Source organism: Falco cherrug, chromosome 5 (assembly GCF_023634085.1).
Source record: "Falco cherrug isolate bFalChe1 chromosome 5, bFalChe1.pri, whole genome shotgun sequence".
NCBI lineage: Eukaryota > Metazoa > Chordata > Aves > Falconiformes > Falconidae > Falco > Falco cherrug.
In genome coordinates this window covers 75,390,664-75,403,422 of record NC_073701.1, presented here as the reverse complement: position 1 = coordinate 75,403,422, position 12,759 = coordinate 75,390,664, and the positions used below count along the sequence as shown (strand labels likewise).

General features: G+C 37.7%; 1 protein-coding gene across 2 annotated transcripts in view; it reads left to right on the top strand.

Moving 5' to 3' along the window:
* PTPN12 (protein tyrosine phosphatase non-receptor type 12) overlaps positions 1 to 12,759 on the top strand; it is a 78,215-nt gene that overhangs the window by 23,678 nt on the left and 41,778 nt on the right. For both annotated transcript variants that reach the window (XM_055711333.1, XM_055711332.1), the window contains exon 2: positions 9,716 to 9,824. Coding sequence is in view for 1 of the 2 variants with exons in the window: in XM_055711332.1 (XP_055567307.1) it covers positions 9,716 to 9,824 (109 nt within the window). In the remaining variant the exon portion in view is untranslated. The remainder of the gene's footprint in view (positions 1 to 9,715; positions 9,825 to 12,759) is intronic.

The window sequence follows — 12,759 nt, the reverse complement described above, 5'->3', positions numbered from 1 at the left end:
GGGGAGAAGAAAGTTTTGATGGTAATACATTATGAAATTTCTCTGCAAGAATTTATGTGGTTAAATTAAATGTTCTTCAAAGACAGAGGCTTAGCTGATACCTATTTAGATATTTATGTTGCTTGCTCGTATGAATTGTACCTAGTCTGTATTGGCTATACAGGTCTTCCTTTGAATGCTTGTCACAGGGTGCTTTTGACTGTTTAAGGATGTTGTGTCTCTTAAAGCATGAGCACTGAAACCGAAGAGAGAGTCATGTCCAACAGTGACTGGCCCAGCCAGTCTTGTGTGGCCCTGAAAAAAAGCGTAGCTTATGTTCTTTTTAACTGCCAGATTGAGCTGGAATAAAACCTCTTGCCTTTGGGTTGTTCTTTGTGGAAAAAGTCTCAACTTGCCTTTAAATAATCTTTGTGCTTCCATGGGCTTGTCCCAGTGATGCTGATACTCTGGTATCTGTTCTTACTATGTCATAGCTGTTGGATGTTACCTTCACTTAGAAACTTACATCTGATCTGAGGGAGGTAGGGCAGGTATCTGCTTTCATCTCTATTTCAAGTGAAGGGCACACTCTGTAGAAGTCTTCACTCAATTCAGATGTTACACTGATGCTGTCAGCATTGCATCCAGGATGTCAAAATTTGTTTGCCTTCAGAACTAGTCTGTCTAGATAGTGGACTGTAGTATGGTCACCTCTCCTGGATGACCCAAAGGGTGGCTCTTGAGAGAAAGTTTACCTGGACCTGTAACCAGTTTTTCATTTTAAAACATGCAAACAAAACCCACTTCTAGCCTCAGAGTGGAAAGTTCATCGCACCTGTCTCATACTTGCTCTGAGACTTGCTCCTGGCAAGGCTTTCCAGCAGAGCTCTGCTGGTGTTGCAGGTTTGCTTGTGCTTGCTTTTGCAGACCAAGTTGAGAGAAGAGGTGGCCACTTAAACTGTTCTCTGCATCTTTGTGTTTAAGGCTAAATCTCTGCTTAAAATCAGTGATTCCGCTTCTGGTTATGGCCTTACTGAGCAGCTACAATCACTGGGACCATAACAAGACTGGGCAGTCTTCCTCTTTATTTTGGATGCCTTATAGCAAGATGCTCTGGATTCAAGGTGTTTGTGCACACTCCCAACTGACCTGTTACTGTGTTGCGGAATTCCCCCAGAGATTCCGAAGGCTTTCATGGTCTAGGGTGAGATAAGCAGTTTTGTTTTGCTTATACTGTAAAAGCCTGCATTGATTACATGTATAGATGACATCTCGGAGAACAGCTACAATACGTAACCTTTCCTATTGTCCCCTATGTGTGCCTAACCCTACTCTGTAGGAAGCTGCTGAAGGTAGAAGGGTTATACGTCTTTGTACCTTTGTTATGTGATAGTACAGTAGTTTCCTGCTACAAAGGAAATACACATGTAATGAAAACTGGATTGAGTTTGACAGTCATTTTTGCAAGTCATTAATAGCCATCATATGATAAACCCTGAAGTTTCTAACTGACCTGAATGCAGATTCAACCTAAATGAGGCATAAATATGCATCCATCAGTTTCTTGAACAAATCAGCAAAGCTGGTGAAATGCTGGCGATAAACTGTATTAGTAGTTCTTGTACAATCTTATCTACAATGTTGTGACAAAAAGGTCTGGAGGTGGGGAAAGATGTATTTTGCTTCCTTATTTCAAGATATTTTGTATTCAGTAGATTGGCACGCATTGCTATTCTGCAAGTTCTAAAAGCTTAAAAATTTTTAGGTGTCAGTAATTCCCTTCACACGTAAGAACAATCATCATTCATTTGCCCTAAAATGAATGATGTTAGTTGTCTTGAAAAATTGCAGAAAATTGTATGAGCTCAAGCCTTTAGTTACCATCTTGACTTGAAAGTTCAACTACTTGTGAAAAATGAATCGGTGAGGTGACTGGCATAGAAGACTTAAATATGAAGATGGCCTATTTTATATGCTACTGTTAACAGACTTGCTGCATTTAGTAGCTGTTTTCTTAAGAAACAAGCTGCTGGATTTCTTGCAGAGATGTTGATTGATTCCATTAAAAAGTTTCATCAACTGGAGTGTTGTAAAACCATTCTCTTAAACTATTTGCTATAGCTTTTTTTAGGAGCATCTTCCCTTTTACTCGCATAGCAAGGTAAGATGAGTAAGAGCTGTATATGTTCAAGGAAAGACTTAAAGGGAAAATCAAGATTCAATGCAGTTTTTTAATGTACTTGTGCCGTCAGCATACACAAATCCACCAAAATCTAGGACTGAAGGAATAAGAGGAGAACAGTGAATCTGGTAACTTGGAAATTGTGCTTTTAAGCAGGTTCCCTGGTTATGAGTTTCCTTGTTTGTTTCTTTAAGTACTTTGCTTCCTTATGCTGTTTGTGTTTGTTGTTGGGTTTGAAGATCATCTTGTTGCAAAAATTCTGAGGCTTATTTCTGTTTTGAATTATCAAGAACTGTTACAGAATTGCTTTAACACTGTTAAGAAGCCTGTTATTTTATATTATTTATATTTATATCATGTCATTCTATTTATATATAATTTATATAATAGATATAATTTATGCAATATAAAAATATTATATTTATATTATGTTATTAAAAGCATACATTACTATACATAAGTAGTGTATGCTAATTTTAAATGCCTCCTCTGGTTTTGCATCAAGACATGCTTCCCAGCCTTCAGCCCAAAGCAGTCTTCTAATCGCACGATTTCAGATAATAGAAACTTTTGTGTTCTTCACTCACAACCTATAATGATCACTGCTGTCTTGTCCTGCATGTTTTCATTTGATGCAATGCTTTCATAGTGGTCTCTGCAATAAATTGACTGTGCTAAGGAAACAGTATGGTTCAGAAACAGAAAATTGTAATCACAGTTCTTGCATGTGTTATGAATATGCTGCAGTGTTTTCTTAAAGTATCTTAGAATGTACATTAGTAACTTATTAACTAAAGCCTGCTTATGCTTTAGTAATTTCTATGTTTTGCTTTGTCTACTCATTTAATTATTCCTCGATAGACCACATACTTTAGTTGTCTTCTTGTAAAGCTAGCCCGTTACTAGCAGTAGCTATGTTGCTTAACTATTATGCTGAACATAAATTAACTGCAGCTGTAATTGATAGTACTGCTGCTGGGTTTAGCATGCAGGTAGCATAAAAATAGTTTCAGAAATGAGGGAGAGAGAAGACTTGAAGCAATCAGCCTACGTTTTGATAGTATGCCTGTGTAAAGTTATTTTTAGGTAGCAATGTGGGAGACATGCCTGGTTCAAACATCTTTGGGAAAAATACAGGTTTGGAAAGATGGAAAATACTGGTCTTACTCTGGCAGCACTTAATTCTTGAGAATATGCTGGGTTTTGTTTTTTTTTTAACTTGTTCCCAGTTTTAATGTGATGCCAAAGAAAGAAGAATGTACTCCTTAACTGGCTCCTTTCAGTACTGTCATTTGGCCTTCTCTGCATGAGGGTGTACCAGCATTGTCTTCATTGATGGATGCTTCCTTATTGAATATAAATATCCAATTAATAAAATAACATGAATTCCCTTCTTCCCTGGGAAAATACCAAACAGATTTAAGATCTTATGGAGTACACTATACCACCTAATACTGAAATGATGCTTTTCTCAGTTCCCTGGGTAATGTTGGAGGGATTTTTCTTTTCATGTGGTTCACACAAGCTTCCTTGAATGCAGTGGGGTTTTTCTTTTAGACCTGTCATTCTCCTGCTATGAAACATGGAAGACAGAGCTCCCAAGGGACTGGAGTTTTCAGGCTCATCTGTTAATCATTTCAGCAGCAACTTCCCTTGGAACACCTAGAGCCTGAGAGTTAGTAGGTGTTGCTAAAGAGAATACCAGGGTAGTGAAGACTCCTCCTTTTATTCTGTTCTTTCTATCAATTCAGTTTGCAATCTTCTTTCAGAGAAACAAGTTAAATGCAGACTGCTAGCTTGTTCCTTGCATCCAAAGCCATCTGTGAGTGTTGAGATACGGTGAAGCTTTTCTTTTACAGAGCAGGATCGTTCTCCTTTCGTTGTTCGTGCATGGGTAGTGTTTGGGAAGGCTTTTTCCTGCATCATGAGGACTAGGAATTCTTAAAAAAAAATGTTGTTTGAAAGCTGACAGGTAAAACTTAGGAAAGATTGATGTGTCACAAGTGTATGCTGTTTTTCAAATACTCCTAGGGCAGTGGTGAGAAGGATACCTTCAAAAAGTTTTATTTCTAGTTTCATATGTATGTACTAAGTATTAATAGGATAACTGATTTTAATTGTTAGCTTAGACTCTTTGGACATCATCTTGCATTTAGGTCTTCATGTTTTCATGCAATGTTTATTTACAATAACAGATGCAAAGCATTTAATATATGAATGTAAACTGCATATATAGTTGGGAGGCTTAAATGCAAGTGTGATACCTGAAATTATATTAAACTCTACATTATTTGTGCTAACTTAACAGGGGAATGAGGTAACCAGCGATATCCCGTGTGGGGCAGTTCAGTGTTGATTCAGTCCAACTGGACCTGACTTTCTCAGAAATTTTGAGCTAAGCAGCATTGTGTCCCACTCTCCCTACACAGCTTTTGTTCTGGTAGAGTGACTAAAGGAAACCCAGCTCACTGTGTTCACTTGGTACTTGCTATTGCAACCTGGAGCTGCGGAGGCACCCCTGACTCAGAATCTTAGTCCATCTTCCAGCTAAGCTTATTGTCTTGGTGTTTCCCAGAGCCCTCACTGATAAGAAAGTGTTATAGGGAAATTCCAGTTGGATTTGCAAGGACTTAAGCTATAATACTTCTGGATTCAAAGCAGTTTTAGAAAGTCAGAGTGCCATTTGTGCAGTGATATAGCTGAGTCTGCACTTGAGCTGTCTTTTGACGAAGGCATCTCTGGCATCTCAGTGTTCATAGTATTGGTACAGAATCTGAAACCTGTGTAATCTGACCATAGATAGCCAGAAGATAGTTATTTTGACATCTTTGTGGTAGTTTGCTCCTTACAGATAGATTTTTCTCACTGTATAAAAGTACTGGAAAATTTATTCTGCTCTAGTAATGCTTATCTAAATGTTTGGGACGAGAGCACAGCTGAATATAATTCATGCATTTTTCTTCCCCTGCTGCTAGTGAGAAGAATGCAGTGTCAAGCTTATGATAGAAATAGCTGTCTTATTTCATTAAATAAGTGCGTTAATACAACGCTTTTAAAGTGTTTCCTAGTATCTTTTATGTTTTTTTTTAAAGGTAATTTTTATGGAAGCTTTTCTTTTCTCTGAGTATTTCTTAATGCACTTTAACAAATTTTGCAAAACAAAATATGTTCTTGTGTGATTGGTGTTATCTCCATAGCTGGCCATGTAGAGTTTCCTAAGCCTGGTGCTGTTGCCTGTTGGCATGTAACAAGTGAAATGTGGAGTATTATAGCAGCTGATGTTTGACACGGATATGTACTGCTCCTCGGGTATCATCAGAAAGGAGATTCAAGCAAGTATCAGTGTTTTACTAACTGATGTTTTGATCATCGGACCTGTCAGCTAAGGCTTAGGAGACCATTCGAGGACTTTAAGTGAAGCCCTGGTGAAATATTTATTGTACTTTCCTTGAAAAGAAGTCCAGAAAGGAGTCACTAGTACTTTCGTATTTTAAATAATGTTCAGGCTTTTAAAGTGGGCTCTTCAAATCTCAATAGCCAGTGTATATATTTTATTTAATCCACAAACAACATTTTGATGGCATTAAGCAATGTGTCTTTCCAGGCTTTCCAAATAGATTGACTGCAAAAGTCAGAGATCTGTGTTTCTTGAACTGATCGGACTAATTTCTCCTCAATATGGTAGGATCCACAAGTTGCATTTCAAAAGTTGGTTTGTCTTTTTGTAAAAACACTGAAGTAGATTTGTAGTACAGGCTGCAAAACCACTGTGGAAGTTGGAAGTATGTTTCTGAAACTCAAATTGTTTCAGAGGCTCATCTCCCCACCATCACATGTAATGTAGTAAGTGTTTGTCACCATTCCGCAAACCACTTCTGTCACGCAGTGAATAAGCAAAATTAAGCTCAAACTTTTCTAATGAGAATGGAACTTAAGGCCTTGTGAATGTAGTTCTTGAAGTATAATGAATCATGAATATACACTCACTTTTTGACTATTTTGTTCTTAAAAGAATATATAAAAGAAGCTTTTTGTGATACTAGAATAGCAGTTCCAGTGAATATGCAAGTGTCACGGAAGCATCCACTGTTATCTGCAGAGACACCAGGCTGGATCTCTGATGTCCCTGCTGTTGGTGTCTCAGTATCTTCTGGGAAGTGATTTGGCAGTTTACTGACTTAACCCAAATGAGTGCTGCTTTGTACTGCAGACAGTTGTTTATTATGAATTAGCATGAAACTGGAGTGTGATGGATCTTACTGGCTATTTTGTCATCAGTTTACCATACTCTGAACAAAATTCTTTCTTTTTCTGCCCTGTCATTACCCCCATTCGGCTATTGAGTACATTCTTCTCCTTCTGGTCACTCTAGGCTGTAACCTTGGAAGCACTGAATCTCTTGCATCCTACAGCAGGCTGTGTGTGCACATTGCAGAAGCTTTCTGCAGAAAGTTTCTGTTGCGAGTAGGGCCAAATCTTTTGCTGAGTCTGACACTTTTCCATTCCTGTGGTGGTTTGTTCAAAGCTCAGCTTTTAGAATTCTTTCCTTACTCTTTAGTCAATTCTTTCTCTTCCAAAACATGAAGTAGATCCTGTGCTATGTAGCAGAGAATATGATTTGTGATAGTACTTTTTCTGGTTGCACTCAGGACTGTACGTATCATCTATTATCCATGTCACAGAACAGTTGACAAACGTGCATTAAAAGCGTGGATCCTGAAGTATTTTGGGAACAGGTGTTGTTAAAATCAACCTGTATTTGGCTTCCAATTTTTTGCCTTAGAGCTGGGCTATGCTAATCCTACTTCTCAGTCTGTTTAGCAGATTGTCAGCTCTTTGAGTCATGCTGGGGAGAAGATCATGCTGAATTCCCATAGCATCGCCTTCTAGAAAATGAAAGTTGGTACTAGTCACTCCAGCCTTTTTGGCTTATGATAGGTCCAGTTGTACCTGTGAAAGGTTTTTTGGTTTTGTCTTTTATTCAGCTAGTGTTTTATCATTCAAATGAATTTCTTGCATGCCTTAAAAATGGGCTAAAGCAAAAAGGATCCTCTTACTAGGGTGCGTTGTTGATACCTGACCTTTTTCCTGTATCGCTTCCTCAAGTGTATCCTTTCTAGAGGTCGTTTTTTCTCTGAACTTCTTTCTGTTACTTTTTCTAAGCAGGATCATGGCATTTGTCCCATAAAAATTAGTAAGATGAAAAATAAACCAAACCCAAAACTCACAACCAGGTTGAGATGTAGAACAACATACAACATCATAGTGGCTCTGCTTGGAAAGGATTGTTTTTCTTAACCCCCACCCCCTGCAAACTGGAGGCTTATTGCTCAGTCTTACACATAATATAGCTATATCAGCTAAGAACTGCATTTATTTTTCTATTTCAAGACTCCAGTTGTTGCGTCCGGTCTTTGTCCTGTGTAACATAGCCCTTACCTGTGTCAAAATAAAAAATACTGCCTGTACTATCTGCCATGTGTAGTGGTATTCTTCATGTCTGTACCATGTTACAAACCAGGTTTTTCTGCCTGCTGTGTATACAGATTATGTTGTGAATTTGTTTTTAGTGATGCAAAGATTAGTGTAGTCTGGATGGAAGCTTCCTTTAACTATTTACGTGTCTTTTCAAGGATTGAAGCATCCTATTCTTTACTGTAGCTGTGGTTTCAGATAATGTATTTAGCACTTTGATCACTGTGTGGTCACAGACTTACTGTCCCACCTCCAAATATTAAGTATTTTTTCTTCATTGACTAACATTTGCAGTTATTTCAAGAGCAAGGTGTTTTAAGAATATGCCCCCCCCATCCCCTTGCCCCCAGTGTGATAGTTCTGTTAATATTTTTAGTGCTCAGTGATTTTAATAAGTTATAAAGAGATCTGAGACAAGGGAAAGAAGTCTGAAAATTGGTACTTGATTTGCCTTTTTTTATTTTACCTTGCCATTGTTTCTGCTCTGTAAGTGGCACTTTTATAGATTATTAGATGCATATTATTCAACTAAATTAACATAAACTTTTATCCTTAGCCACATTTGCATATGAAATTTGCTGTTTTTTCACTATATTCAGATGAATTTTAATAAAGTGTTTTTTCTGTTTGTAACAGAAATGCTAAATCTTTTCATGTGTTTTTTCTTTTCCTTTTTTTGCTGGAAGAATTATTGGAGGACTGACTTGAGGTGCAAATTCGTTTTTCCTTCTTTTATAAAAAAAATGAACTGTGCAGTGAGTCTCCCAAGTGTTTTAGTAGTTTTAGAAGAATTCCAGAAGAGAACTGGCTTTCCAAGCAGATCATCTTATTTATGATGCCCTTCTGCCTGTGTGTGTTGCATAGTCGGTGATAAACGAGACTTACGTTTTTAACTAGCAACAGCCTCCCCCATTATCCCCCTTCTTGAAAAGAAAGCAAGCAATGAACAGTTTGGGTCTTCAGGGATGATAATCAATCATTAAAGATGGAGGGAGGGAAACATGAACAACCTCTATCCTTCTACCTGTGCAGAATACCACTCAGTGGAGATACTAAACTACTTCGGAGCTCCGTTTTCTTTTTCCTCTTGGTCATCTTATATACTACCACCATGTCAGTGTCAACAGAACGGTTGGTTTTGCAACCACCTAGGTTTAGCTGGAAGCCAGAGTTAACTTTCTGATTCCTTCAGGTTCCTTTTTAAATCTCGATGTCTACACAGTGTAAAATAACAAGCACTGCTGGCTCCCCTAGTATTTTTTTTTTTTTCTCCAAAGAGAATTTGTACTGTTTTCTTTCTCCTCAGTGTTAAAGTTGTAAAAGCCTAATGTGGGTGGGATGAAAAAAAACATGTATTGCTCATGCTATTTCCTAGGTTGCTGGAAGGCATGGGCTGGCTTTTATTTTTAGGTGTTTTGACCATTTAAAATTTCTAGGATTTGAAATAGATGGACAGGGGGAAGTGACCTATTGTGAATATGGCAGACCTCCTGTCACTCGCGTTAATTGCAAATACCTTGTACCTGAGAGTCAGGGACCTTCTTTCTCTGGGAGAGCTGGAAACTCAGCAGGATTTGGCTGTTAGGAGTAGATGCCTGTTAAATGAGATTATGCTTTCTGTTCAGTTGTCAGTGTTTAGAAGCCATGTGCTTCAGAGCAAAGTTCAGTTGCTAACAGCTGTTCCTGAGCCAGTCTGCTCTGTGCCCTTCTTCCAGATATTCTGAGCAATAACAGATTTTTCTCTTTGTTACAGGTATCGTTAATGCAGTTACTACTCCCTAGCAGGCAGTGTGTTTCCTAAATAAAATATCTCTGTATTCCAAACTGGTGCTGTAGTGGCTTTTCTAAAGATCCATGTCTCATGATATGTAGGACTGGCATTAATTTGGTTGTAAACAGATGAGGAGCTAAAAATACTGGATAATTAGATTGTTAAACTTCTTCATGGGTATTGTAGAAGGAGGGAAGGGGTGGGGGTGTGGGTGTTGAGTGATCTTATACTTCCTCAATGAAGCTAATGCCTTGTGATGTTTGTGTTATCTCGAGACTTGAGAATATAACATTTTTGTTATATTTCAGAGGTTAAGAAGATTGTCAACAAAATACAGAACAGAGAAGATCTACCCAACAGCCACTGGAGAAAAAGAAGAAAATGTTAAGAAGAATAGATATAAGGATATATTGCCATGTAAGTCTGATTTACATGTTAATGGAAGACAAAGGAAAGTGCTTGTTATTCTTAATGTATTTTGAAATTCACTATTTAGTTATTACTGAAAGGTGAAATTAGAGACAATGTGCTGAAAGATTAGTTTTTTTATTTTTAACTCAGAAAGCAAAGTACATGGGAAGTATTTTCAGGAGAGCTATCACTTCAAGGTAAAATGTGTGCTAGGTCCCAAGCTGTTTCAAGGTTACACTTTGATCTTAGCTTGGAATGGTCTAGAACGTGCTTAACAGTATTTTTTTCCTTAGGAGCATGTTATTTGTGGTAGAAAACAAACAATGTCAGCATAAGTGCGAGATGAAATTTTAAGGACCTTTAAGGCACCTGGTTTTGTGGTTGGCAGTAAAACAGATCTTTTTTGCTTGTTTGTATGCTGCAAACGGTGTCAGAGAACTCTCAGTGCTGGATTGTCTTTGGTTTGTATTTTGCTAGAGCACAGATGAAATTCCACTTATGTACAAACACAGAAAACAAGGGTCAGAGCAGAATTTAAATTCTGAAACCACCAATGTGTGGATCTAATAGATCAGTGATCTGTAATGACAAGATTAACTTTTACAAGTTCACTTTGTTTAGCTCATGAGGCTGCGTATTTAGGAATATTCTTCCTGTGCTGCTTGATATCAACAGCCAACAGTGAGATTAAAGGATAGTCTTCTGGCAAATGCCACTTTTCATATCCCACAAGATTTGCAACAGATATATTTTACTCTGCTTAGCTTTCCCAGAAGTGCTAGGAGGTTTATAACCAATTTGAAGTTGAAAATTGTTTAGGCATCATTAACTTTCATTTTCAAAATATGTTCTAGCAGTAAATTCCAGTGAATTATCCTGTGTTTCAGATTGTTGTATACCTGTGTGGTGTTTTTTTCTAGTGCTGTTTATTTTTACTGTTTATTAGTGCTTGGAGCAACACTTCTAGCAGTAACCTTTGCCCTAAAGCCACAGACCCTAGATTCTTTAACAAGCTGGGCGTAGTGCTTGCTGCTGCACTGAGAAGGAAAGGCATGTGCTCATATTTTGCTGGAGGATATATGTGTAACATACATCACATGTTGAAGAGTAGTAATGGTACTTAACTGCAGCAAAATAGTTAAATATCATTGGGGGTTTTGTGTGTGGTTGGTGGGGGGGGTTTGTTGGTTTTGTTTGTTTTTAGTTGAGAGGAAACATGTTTAATGGATGGAGTAAAAACACATGGGGAAGTTGTTATTGTCTTCGTAATAATAATAGTTGTTATATTTGTTCTTTACTGCCGGCATTTTGGTAGATAATCAACAATGTAGTAAAATCTTGGTAGCACCTAGGCTCAATCTATGAGACACTTAGTAGCTACCACAATAATGAATGGCTGCAACTATCATGCTAGATATGCTTTTCTTTCATCTACATAAAAATAAAAACTGAGTCATTAAGATGTGAAAGCATACACAGATCACAGTGGGGAAAATCAGCGAACCTCAAAGCTGGCATTTGGGAAAACTGAAAGTATATTTCCAGTTGAAGTGAAAACATCTTCAAACATCCGAAGGTTGCAGCAATAAAGTGATGGGAGACCAGCTTGACAGAAATGACAGCCAGGAGATGTTTTGGAGGAAGAACGGGGGTGATACTTTGCCTGTCTTTCATAAATCCAGAAAAGAGCTTACAATGTAACTTAATCAGAGATTAGTGGTGTATTTATCAGAAATTTTTACTGCTACCAGAGAGATCAGTACCTCAATACTGGCTTCAGAATAGAAGATGTGTGCATGTTCACGTTACGGTTTACTAAGCCATCCTAAATGCTAATTAAATGAAATTCAGTGTTCACCGGTTACCGGAAGACACCAATTGGTAATTGTGAACTGAGGCTTTAAGCTATATATAAATATCCAAGCGCTTTATCTTCTGAAGCTGGAATCTGCAATAGTATTTTTCTTTGAAAACTCTGTTCCACGCCTAAAACTCTGCAAGAGCTGAGCTGTGGCAGATAAGAGGCAGGATGGAAATGTTGACATTTGGAAACTGCACTAGAATTTTGCATCTACTGTTCTGGGAAGATAGGAGCCCTCATTAGCCTACCACTTTAATTAGTCTGTTCCACCATTTAAAAGTATTTTTTAGTATTAAGTCTGTACTAATATCGCCTGCTTATAAAGTGTTCTCTCACATTATCTGTATGAGTTAATACAGCGTTATATGTTCTAAGGATTTCTCTAGGCCGTTATGTGAGAGTGCATTGTCTTTAGGTCTGTGATCCAGTTGTCTTGTAACCTACACTTGTGCTACTTTAGGAAGCATTACATGGTAACAAAAACATTTTTTACTTGTTATCAGGACTCTGGCAGAAACTTGCTTCCAAGATGGTGAAATTATTTTGGAAGCTTTTTGGAAGAGCTTTCTGTATAGAAGCAGTTCTTAGCATGTACTACTTGTGGGAATGTTTCCCTGTTTTATTACCAACGATGATTTGAAAAAAAACCCAAACACAACAACCATATTTCCTACTTTTAAATAGACCTGTTATTTATGGGTTTTCTTGATTTTAGCTGTAATAAAAGTTTTAGCAGCTGTTCAGTGGTTGAGGAATTGACCCTGAGAGTAGAAGGTAACAAATTGCTTGAGCAGATGCTGTTTCTGCAGATACTTCTGTTTCCCAGTTCAAAGATAATTATTTTTGATCTGGGTCTCCAACTAAAACAGCCTCTGTTGTAGAGACAGTCTGAATGATTTTTATGTGATAGATAGGAAGCGTTGGTATCAACAAGAGGTGGAAGGACTGACAGACCTGCCAGCTACCTACCCTCTTTCTTAGTGAGAATCATCAAGTTGTTTCTGTATTAAAGATACACTTCATTTTTTTCAATGTCCAAAAGAATTCCAAGATGTTTAGTTTATTCCGTCAACAAGTAAT